Raw genomic sequence first — 18,592 nt, 5'->3', positions numbered from 1 at the left:
GTCTCTGAGAACACAGAGGAAGGGCTCCCTTCCCCCACGTCAACCACCCAGTGACGGGAGGACTCTTTAGACTCAAAAATCTCTAATCACCATTGTGCCCACCTTGGCGTTTCGCCAGCATGGCTGTCCAGAGCCAGAAGTACCAGCATTGTCCCCACCCCCATGGAGTGGAAAGTGCCACCTTGGAACCCTTTCCCACAACCACTCCCCTTGCCCAGGTGCCTTCCAACAAAGTTTGCTGACACCTCAAATATCAACCATTTATGGTGAAAACTTTCAAAGTCCTTTCTTTGAAATATAATCCCACATCATCATAACACACAATGCTAGCCTCCACAGCCACCAACTGTATCACAGCACTGCAGAGCTGCCCACTCTCGCCTACCTGTGATGATCTGCCTTTCCCCATTCGTCCCTCCCTCCCTCCCACTCTGCTCATCCTCTGATCACAAACCACATTCCACTCACATCTACTGTAAGATTAACCTGTTCAGATTCCACACAAGTGAGATCTGTGATACTTGTCTTTCTGTTCCTGGCTTATTTTACTTAACATATTAAAGATGCATGGCTTTCAAAAGTCCACATATTATTCAGTATTCATGACACATTTTTTTTAAAATGAGCAGTAGACATTATTCACTCCTGTAGTTTTGATGTGAGGTATGCCTCCAAAAGCTCAAATGTGAAAAAATGCAAGAATATTCAGAGGTGAAATGATTATCTTATGGGAGGTGTAACATCACTAGTAGGTTGATCTACTTAATGGATTAACTGGTGGTAACTGTAAGCGGGTTACCTTTCCTGTCTCTCAGCATCTCATGAGCTTCCTTTCCTAACAGACTTCTTCATCCCACACTTTATCAAACCTTTGCTTCATTAATGCCCTCACCATCCATCTTTGGTCACTTAGGGGACATGATCCTTTCAACCTCACCATGACAAAAGTCACTTTGTATTCCTCAATGAATGTGTGAGGAATATCCAGCACCTCTTTATAATTCTTGACTGCGTAGGATCATCACCTGCCTCTGCCTACTTTCTGTTTTACTGGCAATTTTAAAGATCAGAGCCAGCCGGCCCCTTGCACGTGGATTAATATGAATCCTGCATGCCCACAACCCCTGTGGCACAGAGCCCTGATGGGGCAAAGATCTGACTGAAAGGCTGCTGCTCATGGTGCCCTGCAGGTGTGCTGCACACACGGCCTGTGCAGGGGGGCGATAGGGACCCCTATTTTGGTAGACGCCCACTCTTTGATCCCTCCTAACAACCTTGAAGCAAGGAGTTTCCTTCTGCCTCTTTAGTGTCCACCATAATGTCCTTTGAGAGTAAATCTTGTCCCCCACTAGACGCAGCCTCTGCTTCTGGCAGCACCCTCCTCTTGCCACAGGCCTGAGCAGGATGGTGTCTTTGTGCACAGTTCGTTTAGTATTAGGAACAGATTCCACACAAGTCCTCTGTGATATGCTGGCTTTTGGGGGTGGGTTTGGGGCTGCAGGGTGAATTGGGAGATACAGATGTGCAGCATCTCAGCGCTAACCCGGGAGATTGTATGCAGCGATGGGACACTAGGGACCAAGGGTGTGGACTGCAAGGCTGTGCTTTCCCATGTCACGGGCAGGTATCTGTGTAGACTGTGTAGATGACCTGATCTCTGATAGACACATGCAAAATACATGTCAAACTGAGGGTCACTGCAGGCCACCTTGGCATCAGATGGTTCCTGGGGGACATCTCGCAGCAGCCCTGTCCTGAAGCTTACTTCCCAGGGCTTCCCCAGATGCTCAACGAGCTCTACCTTCACCATATTGAGGCCAGACCTCATGCATCTTCACCCCTAGTGGGGACAGCTCTGTTGCTGTCCCCGTGCAGGTCCCTGGGCTCCCAGGGAGGCACGTCTCAGCACAGCAGCAGTTGGAGACTGAGACCCGCTTTCCACAGCAAGTGAGTGAGGCCCTGTAGCCTCCACAGACACTCCTCACGCAGCACTCAGAATGAGTAGGACAGGAATGAAGCTGTCCGGCCTTGACCCTGAATGCTGGGAAAATGTCATCTGGAAGAAGGAGGGACATGGGCACATCTCCTGGCCATTGTGCCCCGAGTGTCTGGAATGTCCCCCACAGCCAGACGGTAAGAGCAAGAGGCTAAAGAGGCAGCAGCAGGCAGGGATCCTCTCCAGACAGATCCAGAACACTGCACCCCAACAGGGCCACACCAAGGCCATCACCAGAGATGGGACTCCAGGGGCCCGGGGTGCAGCTCAGGGCCAGAAGACTACGGGGTGTCTGGTGTCACTGAAATGGCAAAAAGCATGCAGGCCAAGAGTCCTCACCCACAATGATGAGCATGTGAGGACACACTTGTCAATGAGCTGGATTTGGTCACCCCACAAGGTACATGTACTTCAAAACATGAGCTGTACACATAAATGCACATGATTTTATCAGTCTGTTGAAACACCTGATGACACACCTGCTCACACCCAGCAGGACCTGCCATCCACATGAGAAGAGTCGAAGCACACGGGATGGGTGGAGGAGAGCTGTGCTCCCCCAGGGCAGGGCCATCAGTGCTCCCAAAAAGAACAGCACTCCGAGTGCGGTGAGCAGTCGTCCCTACAGTGCACACTGACAGTAACCCCCAAGGATACCCTCCGCCTCGCTCCCCGCAGACCCTCCACACAGCCAGCCAGGGAAGAGCCCAGGTGTCCTCCATGGGTGAGCAGATGTGCACTTGGCAGTAAGGCCAAAATGACGACACACAGGGAACCCTTGGCCCTCAAGAGGGACGCCATTCTGCTGTTCGAACAGCCTAGGTGGCTTGTAGGCCCTGTGCTGAGCGATCAGCCAGACAGGAAGAAAAGCACTGAGAGATCTCACTCATGGGACCTGAAGAAAAGGAGAGCCAGGCAGCAGCCACCAGGCCAGGCCCTGAGGAAGTGAGGAGGGACGGGGAAAGGGCACGGGTGCAGGTGCCCAGGAAGAGCCACACCAGGGCCAGGGCTCTCTACAGGGCTATGCGCAGTACGAGCGGCGTGACTGCAGCGCTCTTACCACAGGACAGCGGGTGGCTGAGACAATAGACATGCAGCTTGTTCTGCAGTGGAAACCATTGTACACATACACAAAATACGGCATCGCGTTGTGACTCAAATACACATAATAAAATTTATCCTAAAATGGAATAAGTCTTCCTAAAGCCCTTCCCTTCACTGTGTTGAGCTAGAATGTTTTAATTTCATGCCCTATTGAACTTGAACCTTGTTCTCTCCTTGTAACCAATAAAACAGGTAGCTGGGACTGCGTACAGTGATCAGAAGAGAAATCTACACATGTACCTGTGGCAGTCACTGTTCGAAGAGCTTGGCCAACACCCTTGCGTCTCATCCTTGTAACAGATTCTGGAGGGCGGTCCTAGTACTTCTCATATCTGCAGATGACACAGTGAGACATAGAAAAGGGAGGTAACCTGCCCAAAGACACAAAGAGAGTGGTTAACTCTGCTTTGGCCACTGGGGTCTCAGGCTCCACAGGGCCACCACTGCAGGCTGCACTCTGACTTTGCAGTCTCCCTCCCAACCCTGAAGAGTCAAAACCCACTGCTCACCACCGGCTGCTCTTCCAAGGCCCCAGGCCAACACAGAGCCTCGACTGGCAGCCAACCCTTGACACCAATCAACAGACCTCAGGGACAGCCTCCTGCCAGAGGAGAAGCGGCACCACTGGCTGTCTGGGGACAAGGAGCCCAGCCTCCCTCAGGGGTGGAGATGGCAAGGTAAACCTGACTGAGGCACGCTCATGCAGCAGGGACCGGCACTTTGCCCCTGGATGCCACATCCTCGGGAGTAACCTGGGAGAAAGGCTGGGCCACCTTGAGCCCACACCTGCCTGCTGCCTAGGAGATTGCAGAAGGCCCCACACCTTCCAGCAAGCCTGCTGAGGGGGAGCAGGTGCTGCTGAGGCTGAATCCCCTCTCCACTTGGACCGAGGGCCAGGTCAGGTGAGAGCAAGGTCCAGGACCTCCTCAGGGCATGGGCTGGATTGTCCTGAATGTGCAGGGCATTTCCAGCGACAGTCGCCTTGCGCCCCCCCGCCCACACTGAGACCTCTTGGGCTGCAATAGAGCCTGCATCCTCGACCTCGTCCTCTACAGATGCCAGGGAACCATGGGGTGCATGGCTGGCCCTCAGCTCAGACACACTGCCCTGCACAATGCACTAGAGGCTGGCAGGGTGACAGCATGGACACTGGTCTCTGCTGGATGCCACTAGGGCCCGGGCCAGAGGGCAGCAAGTCAGTGAAGGATGGTCATGTACCAGGCAGCTGATTCAGCTCTGTGGACACCACTTGGACCGGAGGAGGCCACCAAAGCACATGGGGACCTGAACCCTCCCCACAGCTTCATCCTGCTCCAGCAGTGCCCTCACAAGGAAGGGGGACAGAGCAAGGAAGCCAGGACATCCCCAGAGAACCAGCTATAGGTTGGATCTCACGGCAAACCCAAGCGGCCCAGGGGCACAGTGAGGGAGCTGGGCTGGTCCCTGACTCAGGGAGGGCAGCAGGAGCTTCCTCTGATGTCCCCGTCCCACAGGACCAGGGCTCACCACAGCAGTGCTGACGGGTCTGCACAGACCACTGCACAACAGCGGTGGGGACTGGCACACCACTGCAAGCCACCCGACATCTCTGGGGGAGGGCCACAGGAGCCACAAACTAACAGGGAACTGGCTGGGGCTGGGAGCCAGGTTGGAAGTGGGATGACCCAGTCCACGGTGTCAGGAAGGCATGTGGAGGACATGGAAATGAGAGCTGGAGACACGGATCCGGGAGGAATCACCCGAGTAGCACTGAGTCGGGCTGGGAGACGGCTGTTCGTCCAGCAAGAGAGGATGTACCTCGGCGGGATCTGTGTTAGTTCAGAGAGAAGACAGAGAAGGCCAACAGGGTCAGAGGCTCCTCCTGCAGAGCTCCAAGTCAAAAAAGACAGATAGCCAGGCATTCCATGCAGGACACAAAGGGCCATGGCTGGACAGTGTCTAGCTGTGAGGTTGAGAAACTGTGGGGGTGGTATGCACATGTGCCCAAATAGGGAACACGTGAGTGCAGGCACCCAGGCGCTGTGTCTGTGCACCCAGGTGTGGTATGGATGCATGTGCGCATCCAGCTTGTGTCTCTATGTGTGCACCCAGGAGAGATGTGAGTGTGTGTGTGTGTGTGTGTGTGTGCGCACGCGCACATGCCCAGATAGGATATGCATGTGTCTCTGAGCTCAGATAAGGTGTGTGTGTGTGTGTGTGCCCAGGTAGGAGTGTCTGTGTGTGTACACACACGTGCCCAGATAGGGTGTGTTTGTGTATGTATGTGTGTATGTGTGTGTGCACCCAGGTAGGGGTGTCTCTGTGTGTGTGCACATGTATGCCCAGGTAGGGTGTATGTGTGTGTGTGTGCACGCGTACGTGCCCAGGTAGGAGTGTGTGTGTGTGCACACACCTGCCCAGGTATAGTGTGTTTGTGTGCCCAGGAAGGGGTGCCTTTGTGTGTGTGCACACGTGTGCCCAGGTAGGGTGTGTGTGTGTGTGTGTGCGCGCGTCCAGGTAGTGGTGTCTCTGTGTGTGTGCACACGTGTGCCCAGGTAGGGTGTGTGTGGTGTGTGTGTGTGACCCCCCCAGGAAGGGGTGGGGGCCACACTGAACCTCCTTTGTTAAAGTAATGCCAACCAAAAGCACAAGGTACATCATCTCAGCCACTTAGAATGGCTACAATCAAAAGGGAAGAAGTTCCTGCTGGGGAGGAATTAGAGAAGAACCACCTCCCACCCTGTTGGTGGGGCATAAATTTGTGTGGCCACGGTGGGGAACAGCCAGGTCCCTCAAAGAACTGAAAGAGATCTACCTTGGTCCAGCACAGCGCTGGGTGTGTGCCCAAAGGCAAAGGCTCTTATGCAGGGAGGTATCCCCACATCCGTCCTATTCACTGTGCACAACTCCCAACAACCAGAAGCCCAGGTGCCCATGGAGAAGAATGAAGGAAATGCAAGAGGGTGTCCTTCAGCCACAAAGAATGAAATCCTGTTCAACCATGTACAGCCAGAGCAGTGAGAAGTTGTGCTCCGTTTGTGTACAATGTGTCAATTGCATGGTACTGTCAGGAATAACTAATTAGAACAAATTTTAAAGATATAAAAAGAAGAAAAAAACATCAAATTCCTGTTCATAGCAAAATGGGTGGAACTAGAGGGTGCTGTTAGGTGAAACCAGTCAGGCACAGAAGACCAGCAATGTCCTATCCCTGAGGCTGAAGAGTGGGCCTGAACAGAAGACCCATTACTAAGGGTGGGAAGGAAGTGGAGAGTGTGGGAAAAGGGTGCTGGATGTCACTCCTGCAACTATGCATGGGCTTTCCCACTCAGGGCCTTTGGTCCCCAACTCCTATCCTCTCCCAAGCACTGTGCCTTCAAGTTCATGATAGGCTTCCTATTGCTCCATGCTGAGAATGGAAAGAAGTGAAACCCTCTATATAGGTAATTAGGGAGGATTAATTTTCAGTTATGGAAAAGAAAGCTAGCATATGACAGTTCCATGATGGGAGAGTGGTACCCTCATCATGTACCACTCATCGGTGCTAATAAACACATGAAAAATCCCTTCCTGGTTTGGTGGGCCCCAACAGGCCAGGCCAGATGCTGAGAGAGGGGCTGCCCCTGGCCAGAGCTGCCCAACCAGGGAAGACCCAGTAGGCCTACAGCCCACCGGGAACACAGAGGCCCATTTGAGGCACAGCTTTTCTCTCTGAGCCAGAAATTGCAGCACTGGAGCAGGCTGAGGAGGAAATGTGGAGTGCAGGGGAAGCTATTCTGATTCGCTCCAGCACAGCTTCCAAGGATTGAAGGAAAGATGCACCTTGGAGCTCCAAGTGAGAAACAGAGAACAAGGCCTCTTGGAAGGAGATCAGTCCTGGGGAAGCACCTCCTCTAGACTGGCCAGGCACTTGGCCCTGCAGTGGCCTGGTGCACAGGCACAGCAGGCAGCAAACACAGCAGCCACAGCAGGAGGCCAGACCCAGGAGGGCAAAGCAGGGACTGGGCAAGGAGGGCAACACTGAGAAGGGGAAGCTCTACCTGTGGACAGAAGACCAGGGGAAAGGCAGAAATGCAGCCAGTCAAGCCTTCTCAGATTTTCTTTATTGTACCATTTGTACAAGAGACTTTACATAGAGAACTGAACCCAACACAGAGGACATTTTCTTTCCCAGTGTCTTGATTTCTCCTGTGAGCATGCCGGAGATGGAACCGGGGACTCACATAGACTAAGCCCTTGTGCTAACCCTGATCTGTACCCCTTTACTCCCCCAAGTTTTTACCCTGTTCATGGTGACTTCAGAAAAGCCACTCTCCCATCATGGAAATGTCATACGCTAGCTTTCTTTTCCATAACTGAAAATTAATCCTCCCTAAAATACCTACATAGAGGGTTTGACTTCTTTCCACTCTCAGTATGGAGCAATAGCAAGCCCATCATGAACTTGAAGGCACAGTGCTTGGGAGAGGATAGGAGCTGGGGACAAAGGCCCTGAGTGGGAAAGCCCATGCATAGCACATGGCAGCCCATGTGCCCCCAAACAGCAAGGTCATCCAGAAGCCTCACTGCTTCCTTCCTGAGAGAGGACAGTAGACTGGCAAAGAAGTCACATGTGGAGTGTGAGCTTGGAGGCAGGCTGATCTTCCACTGAACACCTCCAGAGCTGGTCTTCACAGGTTCCTGTGCTCAACACTCTGTGCTTGGGGGCCTCTCAGGGGTCATGACAAACCTGGAGCTGAAGTGACAGGTCTCAGCTGCTCCACTCCAGGTACCCGTGCAGTCTGGCACTGCCAAAGCGAGTGAGCTATAGGGAGGGGAGAGTGCTGTGCCCCAGAGAGGCATGGGCACCTCCTGCAGCCAGAGTTGAGCCCCCAGAGTCCCCAGCTGTTTATGAAGCCCATCTTGCTTAATCTCCTTCCTCCTCTCTCCCACCACCACCTCCAAAGACAAAGTGATAAAGCCTGAGAGTGGACAATTCCCCTGAGTGTGTCTGCAAAGAACTGAAGCAGTCCAACTCAAATAAACCTGTCATGTGTGTGTCCACTCACCCCAGTCCCTTAGCCACCTGAGGCTCTACTCCCCATCTTAGCAGATGCAGACACTGACATTGGAAACACGAGGGGGCGTGGGTAAGGTCACAGAGAAGGAGGGGAAGTGAAGACACAGGTGCAGTGGTCTGACTCCCCCAGTCCCAGTGTCTGCAGAGGTCAGAAAGGTCAGACAGGTGTACAAAGATGATTGCCTTCTGACAGGACTCATTCATTCCCACTCTCTGCCGCAGTCTGGCTGGGCACAAATCACGAGCCACTGAAGCAGGAACAAACTTTATTTTTAAACTGCAGGAAAACACTTCACACAGCTCCCGGGGAATCCTCCCTAACGCGCCAGGAGGCTTGTCCAGGAACCCCCAGCCGGAAATATCTCTCCCGGAAATCCCTCCTCCTGCACTTCCCCAACCAATGGGAACTCTCGGGGAATCCCCGGAAATCCCCACGAGAACTCCAAAATAGTGCGAGAACTCAAAAGTTGCGGCAGAGGCGGATAGTAATGCCTCGCCTGTCAATCAATACTGTTGGCAAAATGCCAGGGGCCATACAGACTCGGCCGTGGCTCTCAGCATCTCCCCCTTTTTGTTTAATTAAACAACAAGCAATGTGGCTTAGGGACCGTGCCTGTTAGGCAGTCCAATTCAACATATGGTCCTTACCTGTCATCGGATGAACTGACCTCTAGGCGTCAGCCTCCTGTCTTAGGTTGGTACCACTGCAATTGGATCATACCCGTCACTGACTACCGGTCCAGCATACAGCCATACTTGTGGATAGGCCTTTGCACCAGTGGGGGGGTGAGGTTCTTTGCCTCACCTCTGTTGGCCCCCAAATTTTAGACCATCACTAGTAGAAGGGAGGAGGATGCAAAATGCCATGACACTAAGCCAATTGAGGGCTCCTTTGAAAAACTGTACCACCGGTGACACCATCAGCAAAAATACCCCAGCACTACCACAATTCGCTGTACCAACAGATAGTTCACAATGCATACAAGTGATACATAGTCCAGGCAAGGTCTGCAAGCAATTCAAAGCAGAGGAATCTGTCAATATGTCCATTTCCTCCCAAAGTAAATCAACTCCTTAATTGAGCATTACTTGTTGAGTTATTATTCATTGATGCATCAGTTTTTACAGTTTGTTGTGATAACTATCGAAGAAGCTGTAGTTTGGTTTTATCTTTGTCTTCACCGGCACTGGGATGAAGATAGGAATTCTGGCAATGATGCTAAGAAAAAAAATATGTAACATTCCAACAGGCACTAAGAAAACAATTTTTTGAACAATTTACATTATCCTGAACAGAATTATTAAATATAATGAGAAGGAAAGGTGAAAGTAAACAAACAGATCTGTTAACCTCCTTATTTGTTCACATATTAAAACAATTTTCAACAGCTGTTTACCCAATCTAAATTAAACCATTAAAATCACGTGAATAAAAAAATTCGGATCCATTTATTCATGAGCGCTCCTCATATATGATATATGGACATACGCACATACAGACATACAACACAAAACAGAAGTGTGCACACATAACATACAACACATAAGACAATAGTAAAGGCCTTGTAGCTTTACCTAGGTGAAATCTCCATTGCAATGCTTAAAAACTCCACAGTCAAAAAATAAAACTGATCAGAAAAACATTAACCTAGGTCTGTATGAGCTCAAAAATAAAATAGAACTTTATGATGTGGGAAAAGGCAAATAATAAAATAAATATTGAAAAAAGCATCCTGGTTAATCACTGTCGCAGATGTAAGAATAGCCAAACTGGAGTTCTGGATATCAGCTGTTATGGATTTGAGTCAAATCATCTTCCTTTTGGCCTGTAGAAATTGTTTTAGTTAATCTCTCTGGAATCCAAATCGGCTGCTGTTCTCCCTGTGGAAAAACACAAACAGAACCCCGACTCCAGACAATCACTGGGTCAGGACCTTTCCATTGTCCTGTTAGAATATCCTTCCAAAGTACCTTAGGCTTATGTACATTTTTTGGACACATATGCCTTTCCGCAGCACTAAGCCCTGAGGAATCCAAATTTAAAAAGTTTAGAGTAAAAAGGGTTATTTTAAGTTTATCTTTGGGTGACATATACCCCTTTCCAATTCCCTCTTTTTGCTTTAGTAAGTACATTTTAATAGTTTGATGAGCTCTTTCAACTATGCCTTGTCCCTGTGGATTGTATGGAATTCCTGTTATATGAGTAATGCCAAATGATGAGCAAAATTGTTTAAAAGAGGTAGAAATATAACCAGGACCATTATCTGTTTTTAACTGTTTTGGAACGCCCACAGTGGCAAAATTTTGTAAGCAATGAGCTATAACATCTTTAGTTTTTTCTCCGGAATGAAGGGAGCCCATCAAAAATCCGGAAGAAGTATCAACTGTAACATGCAAATATTTTAATTTTCCAAATTGTGGCAAGTGTGTGACGTCCATCTGCCAAATATGGTTAGGTATCAGTCCTCTAGGATTGACTCCAAGATTAACTTGTGGTAAAAAGGTCACACAATTTTGACATTGTTTTATTATTTGTCTAGCTTGTTCCTTAGTTATTTTAAAACGCTTTTGTAAAGTATTAGCATTGACATGGAACCTTTTATGAAAATGTGTAGCTTCTTCTAGTGTAGAGAAAATATGTATGTCATGTGTAGTTTTATCTGCTAAATCGTTGCCCGAACTAAGGGCTCCAGGCAATCCTGTATGTGCTCTGATATGTCCTATAAAGAATGGATCTTTTCTGTCCCAGATTAGACTTTGTATAGCAGAAAACAAAGAGAAAACAGTAGAGGAAGGGGAAATCCTGCCAGCATCTTCAAGGGATACTATAGCATTAACTACATACTGACTATCAGAGAATAAATTAAATACAGAATCTTGAAACATCACAAAAGCTTGTAAAACTGCATTAAGCTCTACCTTTTGAGCTGATTGTTTGGGTACTAAAAATGTAAAAGTTTGATCAGGGGTAACTACTGCTGCTGTACCATTATTTGACCCATCAGTGAATACATTTGGAGCATTCATGATAGGGGTTTTTCTTGTCATTTTTGGAAAAACTACAGGATGCGAAGACCAAAAAGACAACAAAGGATTAGATGGTAAGTGATTATCAAATGAAACATTAGATTTACACATGATTATTGCCCAAGTATTTAACTCATTAGCTAACTCATCAATTTGATCCATAGTATATGGAGTAATAATTTTATTGGGAGAAATTCCAAACACTCCCTTTGCTGCTTTTATTCCTTTGAGTATTAATTGTCCTACAGCCTCAGGATACCTAGTAAGAATAGTGTTAGGAGAATAAGATAAATGTATCCACAATAATGGACCTTCTTGCCAAAATACTCCTGTAGGAATATTTTTTGTTGGTATTACAATAAATAATAAAGGCAAAGTTATATCAATTCTATCCAAATGCATATTTTCCATATATGTTTCAATAATTTTTAATGCCTTTCTTGCTTCAGGCGTTAACATGCGGGGTGAATTTGGATCTGATGGACCTTTTAGGATATCAAATAAAGGTCCCAACTCTCCTGTTGGTATGCCTAGATAAGGCCTTATCCAATTTATGTCTCCTAATAACTTTTGAAAGTCGTTAAGTGATTTGAGTTGATCTACTCGTATTTGAATTTTTGGTGGACGGACCATGGTTGAGGATAATAGAACTCCTAAATAATTAATTGGAAAATTTAATTGTACTTTATCTATTGCTATCTCTAGATTATAATTTTTTAATAAATTTGTAAGTGTGGCATAACATTCTAGCAATGTGTTTTTATCTTTGTGTGCTAATAATACATCATCCATATAGTGAAATATTTGTAGTTTAGGATTTTGATTTCTAAGTGGCTGGATTGCTTTGTTAACATAAATTTGACACATAGTTGGGCTGTTAGCCATCCCTTGAGGGAGTACTTTCCATTCATATCTCTGATCAGGACCTTCATGATTCAGTGCAGGGATAGTAAATGCAAAATGTGGACTATCCTCAGGATGAATTGGAATTGAAAAAAAACAATCTTTAATATCTATAGCTAAAACGTACCAGGTTTTTGGCAAAGCATACAATTGAGGAATCCCCGATTGAGCAGGTCCCATAATAACCATCTCATTATTAATGGCTCTTAAATCTTGCAATAATCTCCATTTACCAGATTTCTTTTTAATGACAAAAATGGGAGTATTGTAAGGAGATACGGAAGGTTGTATATGTCCCTCCGCTAATTGTTGTTTGACCAGGTCATGGGCTGCTTGCATCTTTTCTTTAGTCAGGGGCCACTGAGGAACCCATACTGGTCTATCTGATTTCCAAGTAATTTTTATTGCCTCAGTGACCCCTTCTGAAAACCCAGTCTATGTCTATTTATTCCCTGATCTATTTGAATTGGTGCTGCTATGCCTTGTTCTCCTAATCTTTTTTCTTTCCTGAAACCTTGTCTAGCCCTAATAGTGGGCGCATTTGGATTGATGTTATTTGTTAATGTCAAACCTAATTGATCTAGGACATCTCGTCCCCATAAATTTATAGGAAGATGATCCAATACATATGGCTGTATAGTTCCTTCACATCCTTCAGGATCCTTCCAATCTAAAACCATTGCACTTCTATGGGGATTAGTCGCCACTCCTAGGCCTCGAAGCGTTTGAGTGGCTTGTTGTAACGGCCAATGTTTTGGCCATTCTTGACGAGATATGATGCTAAGGTCTGCACCTGTATCCAGTAGTCCATTAAATTCATGTCCTTGAATATTTAGTTTTAGCATGGGATGAGAATCTAAATTTAAAGACAGCATAGCCCAATCTACACCTGTGGAGCCTAATCCCCTGGAACCTCTTTCTATAGTACTACTGGAAAATTTATCATGTAGGCTGGGTATTATTAATAACTGTGCTATTCTATCTCCTGGTGAAATTACTGATATACCCTTTGGAGAACTAGCTATAATTTTTATTTCACCTTCATAATCGGGATCAATTACCCCGGGACTTATCATAAGTCCTTTTAGCGTAGAAGAACTGCGTCCTAACAATAAGCCTACTGTTCCTTGGGGAAGAGGTCCTTTTACTCCTGTGGGAATGATTTGAACTCCCATCTCTGGAGTTAGTACTGCTCTGGCGGAGGCGCAGATGTCCAACCCTGCGCTTCCTCTGGTTCGTCTGATGAGAGATCTGATGGATAATGTGTCCTGATGGTGTTGCTGGGTTCCTCCATGGTGTTTCTGGGTTCCTCCAGTGCCCCGTACATTTGTGGTCGTGGGCCCCGGAGCATTGGGCCCCCCTGTCCGTTTTTTGGCAATGGAGCTCGATGCCTTTCTCCACGATATCGTGGGTAAACACTTGGTCCTTGTCTGTTTTTTGATAACGGAATACCCTCTATGGTGGTTTGAGAACGGCATTCATTAGCCCAATGTTTCCCTCTACGGCATCGTGGGCAAATACCCAGTATTCTATTCGTTTGATATCTAGCTTTGTTAAACCCTCCTCCTATGGGGCAACTCCTTTTAAAATGTCCTGTTTGATCACAATTATAGCATGTTTTTGGCCTAGCATCTAAAGCCTGTTGTACTGCTGCTAAGACTTGCCCTTGTTCATTAATGTCTCTACATAATTTAATATATGTGTTTAAATCTTCATGTCTCCATGGTCTAATGACCTCTCTGCAACAACGATTTGCTTGGTCATAAGCCAGTTGTTTTATAAATGGCATTGCCTGTTCTGTATCCCCAAAAATTCTGGAAGCTGCTTGAATAAGCCTATCTACAAATTCAGCATAAGGTTCATTAGCTCCTTGTATTACCTTAGATAATTGACCTTGTAAACCTCCATGCCCCTGTAAAGTTTTCCATGCCCTAACCGCATCTACAGCAATTTGTGCGTATACGCCAGGATCATATTCAATTTGTTGCCGTTGACCCTCATAAGGTCCTTTTCCTAACAACATATCTAGATTTCTTTGAGGGTAACCGGCTGCTGCATTTTGTCTAGCTGTCTCCCTGCAAAATTCCTCATTGGCAACCTTCCATAACAAATATTGTTCTCCATTTAGCACAGATTTACACATACTAGCCCAATCTGCTGGCGTCATGTCCAAGTTGGTAATGGATTCGACCATGCTTACAGTGAACGGTGCTTGAGGACCATAGGTTGTTACAGCCTCCTTTAACTGCTTCACTGTTTTGAAATCTAAAGCACGGTGAATTCGCTGCCCTCCTGCCTGCTCAAGTACAGGGCACGCTAATCTTTGAGGTCCTGTCTCAGGATCCCATTTATCAACTACGGGGTTTGAGGGCCACTCAGCTATCTCCATAGGGGGAGCTGTTGGTTGAATTACGCCCTCTGGTGATAGAACGGTGTTAGTAGCAGCCTCCTGTTGTAGCTTTTTCCCTAATAGCTGTTTCTCCTCTAAGCTTTCTTCCTTTAAATTTTCTTCCTCTGTCTGACTAGCTTGAGAGACCTTCTCTTTTGCTTGATCTAAAATGTCTTTCTCCATGGTCTGAACCTCTAACAATTTACTTAACACTCTTTCAGTTTGTTTTTTACTAATTTCTAATCTGTTATAAAGATAACACAACCCAGTAAGATAACACAAAACAAAACCGAAACAGAATGAAACAAAAACGGAACAAAAAATCGTTGTATCAATTTTCCTATTTTCTTGACATGTGCATTTGTGGTCTATTTCTATCTCTTCCTAAGGGGCGAACAACTTCAAACCTGAGCCAACCATTTTTCCCAATCTTCCTGAGAAAATTCTAGGGATAGGCAGCTTGAAACAAACACAAAACAAATCAAAACAAGAACACATTGTTTTTTAAAATGGTCACCCATTCTCTCGCCTTCCCTTAGGGGCAAGCAATTTCACTTACCCCGAAGCTTCAGACGTTCCCCGAACGGGCCGCCAAATGCCGCAGTCTGGCTGGGCACAAATCACGAGCCACTGAAGCAGGAACAAACTTTATTTTTAAACTGCAGGAAAACACTTCACACAGCTCCCGGGGAATCCTCCCTAACGCGCCAGGAGGCTTGTCCAGGAACCCCCAGCTGGAAATATCTCTCCCGGAAATCCCTCCTCCTGCACTTCCCCAACCAATGGGAACTCTCGGGGAATCCCCGGAAATCCCCACGAGAACTCCAAAATAGTGCGAGAACTCAAAAGTTGCGGCAGAGGCGGATAGTAATGCCTCGCCTGACAATCAATACTGTTGGCAAAATGCCAGGGGCCATACAGACTCGGACGTGGCTCTCAGCAACTCTCTTGTATCATCACAGTGCCGGAAGATGCCTCACCATGAGAAGTGACAACCAGAGCTTCCTGTGGGATCCTCCGAAGGACTTCATCCTTCTGGGCATCTCTGACAGACCATGGCTAGAACTTCCTCTCTTCGTGGTCCTCCTGGTGTCCTACATTCTGGCCATGCTGGGAAACATTTCCATCATCCTGGTGTCGTGGCTGGATGCCCAGCTGCACAGCCCCATGTACATCTTCCTCAGCCACCTGTCCTTCCTGGACCTGTGCTACACGACCACCACGGTCCCCCAGATACTGGCCAACATGGGCAGCTCCAGGAAGACCATCAGCTATGGTGGATGCACCGTGCAGTATGCCATTTTCCATTGGCTGGGGTGCACCGAGTGCATCGTCCTGGCTGCCATGGCCCTGGACCGTTACGTGGCCATCTGTGAGCCTCTGCGGTATGCCATTATCATGCACCGCCCTCTCTGCCAGCAGCTTGTGGCTGTGGCCTGGCTCAGTGGCTTTGGCAACTCCCTCGTTCAAGTGGTCCTGACAGTTCAGCTGCCTTTCTGCGGGCGGCAGGTGCTGAACAACTTCTTCTGCGAGGTGCCAGCTATGATCAAGCTGTCATGTGCAGACAGCACTGTAAATGACACCACACTGGCCGTGCTGGTGGCCTTCTTTGTGCTTGTCCCCCTGGCTCTCATCCTCCTCTCCTATGGCTTCATTGCCCGGGCTGTGCTCAGAATCCAGACCTCTATGGGACGGCACAAGGCCTTTGGGACCTGTTCCTCCCACCTGGTGGTGGTCTCCCTCTTCTACCTGCCTGCCATCTACATATATCTGCAGCCCCCCTCCAGCTACTCCCAAGAGCAGGGCAAGTTCATCTCCCTCTTCTACTCCATAATCACACCCACCCTCAATCCCTTCATTTATACCCTGAGGAATAAGGACGTGAAGGGAGCTCTCAGGAGACTCCTGGCCAGGGCCTGGAGGCCCTGCAGAAGATAAAGATCCAAGACATGGCCCTCTCCATCGCCTGGATAGCAGCAGGCAGTAGTCTCGTGCAGAGTGCCTTCCCGCAAGGGACTGAAAATGCACAGTGGGTAGGTACTGTGAGATCCACTGCCTCAACATCCCCACCACAAGATGACACACCTCCCTGTGATGAAGTCACTCACAAGTGGGTAATTCCAAGAAACCAGGTGCTTTTGAGAAAGGTTTCAGTGAGCTGGTGTGAAATAAATATTTGTCGGATGAATTAATTTCAAACTTCCTGATTCTTGCCCCTTTTCTTCTTTCTCCATTTCTATTTCTCTTCTGTTGGTCCCCTTTTAAGCTTCCTTCCTTTCCCATTACTCCTAAGCATATATAATACAGTGTGAAACTATCTTATTTGCTTATAATGAATGCAGGGTCTTCATAGATTTGAACATGAATTTCACATAGATTTTTCAAAATATTATAAGGATGAAGAGGAGTGCTTTCTTCCTGTGAACCTAGATAATTTTTTTTCCATAGCTCAAATTTCCTTCTTTACAAAGTTTTCCCACCATTGACTGGAAACTAGTGACACCAAATCCACCAGGGACATGTAAGACTCCACATCATGTTCCATGGACAGAGAAAATACGCCATACCTTACAAAAGGATGTATTCCAGCTGAGAATGCAAGTTCTACATACCAATGATGGTTAGAACAATAAAACTTTAAACAAAATTTCAAAGTAAGCTACCCAAATTGAACCAAGAGGACATAGAAAACCTAAACCAACCAACAGCAATGCGATTCAATCAGTAATAAAAAGCCTTGCAACAAAGAGAAGCCCAGGATTGCCAGTTGAATTCTACCAGATCCTTAAAAAAGAACTCATGCCAATGCTCTTCAAATTATTCTACCATATAAAGAGGGGGTGTTATGGTTAGGATGTATTGTGCCCCCCAAAACCTCCTCCCTTAGGGCAAGAATGTTTCCAGGGGAAATGACTAGATTATGAAAGTCGCAACCTAATCAGTGGGTAAAACCATTGAAAGGGCTGACCCTTTGGAAGGATTGGGAGGGGGTGTTTGCTGGGGGTGTGGCCATGGGGTGATGTGCCGCTGGGGTGGTGGTCGTGGCCATGGGTGGTGCGTTGCTGGGTCTCCCTGGCTCTCCCTGGCTCTCCCTCTCTCTGCTTCCTGGTCGCCCTGGCTGGGCAGCTTCCCTGCACCACACTCTTCCCCCATGATGCTCCCTCACCTCAGAGCAATGAGCCTCCGACCTTGACTGGCCCTCTGAGACCCTGAGCCCACACAAGCTCCTCTGCCTCCAGGCTGGTCCTGCTGGGGGGAGCGGGGAACGACGACACACTCAGCCTAACCAAAACCTGAGGAGAACATGTCAAGAAGAGAAGTCCACAAACTAATGACCTTGATCAATGCAGATGAAAAACTCCTGAACGAAATGTAGTATTTTCCTGAAACGTGACCTGAGGAAGCGAAGGATCACGCACCTGCACAGGAAGGGACTCTAGCCAAGGCAGCGCCCACTGCCCGCTCACGAGCACGCATGCGCACCCACAGCCCTCCAGTGTGGCTCCTTCAGACCGTTCTGCGCATACTCAGAACTCAGAGCCTGGTTCCTGCAGCCTTCTGCAGGGCCCTGGAGTCTATATGGGGTGTTTAATACCCTGACCTAAGGAACAGCCTGTGCCTAGTAGACGACAGTAGGCAGAGAAGCAAGCAGCTACCACTGTCAGTGAATGGAGGCCAGAGCGCTTTCTCTACGTGAGCAATGTGCAACCGAAATTTAAAGTTAAAAACCACCATTTACACAGGCTTAAGTTTTAAATGTGGTAAAATGTGTGCAAAAGTATATTCCGAAAGCTTGTGAAACCATGTGGAAATAAAAAAGGAATCTTAACAGAGAGCTATTCTTTTTTAAAAAAATAAGTTCAAGGTAGAAGTATAGCTAGCTTTCGTAGAAGGCCTGGGGTCCAGGCGAGTAGCCCAGTGCACCTATGCTCACCACCTGGCTGGGCCCTCCTAACCCCGCAGGAGGGCTGCACTGTCAAGATGTGCCAGCAGCTAGCAAGAGCAGGCAGAAACGGGATGTCTGCCTGATCCTTGCTGTGGAGAAGGGAGCCTCCAGGACAGAATTGCAAGTTGGCAGTTTCTTTCTTCATGTTATAGATTTATTTACACTTAATTTGTTTTTTTTTCCTCCTAT

General features: G+C 47.7%; 1 protein-coding gene across 1 annotated transcript; it reads left to right on the top strand.

The window, feature by feature from the left end:
- Positions 1-15,438: 15,438 nt before the first annotated feature.
- Positions 15,439-16,395, top strand: LOC124095274 (olfactory receptor 2B11-like). Its single transcript, XM_046448444.1, has one exon. It carries the CDS (start codon positions 15,439-15,441, stop codon positions 16,393-16,395), a length of 957 nt encoding a protein of 318 aa, XP_046304400.1.
- Positions 16,396-18,592: the final 2,197 nt, after the last annotated feature.

The sequence above is a fragment of the Marmota monax genome, unplaced genomic scaffold (assembly GCF_021218885.2).
Source record: "Marmota monax isolate L192 unplaced genomic scaffold, Marmota_monax_Labrador192_F-V1.1 WCK01_AAM20220418_F8-fsc00327, whole genome shotgun sequence".
In the NCBI taxonomy this organism is placed as follows: domain Eukaryota; kingdom Metazoa; phylum Chordata; class Mammalia; order Rodentia; family Sciuridae; genus Marmota; species Marmota monax.
The sequence above is the reverse complement of the archived record's forward strand: the minus strand, read 5'-3'. Positions and strand labels throughout refer to the sequence as shown.

Coding starts and splice junctions, on each gene's coding strand:
- LOC124095274 (XM_046448444.1), top strand. CDS start 15,439: ATGAGAAGTGACAACCAGAGCTTCCTGTGGGATCCTCCGAAGGACTTC.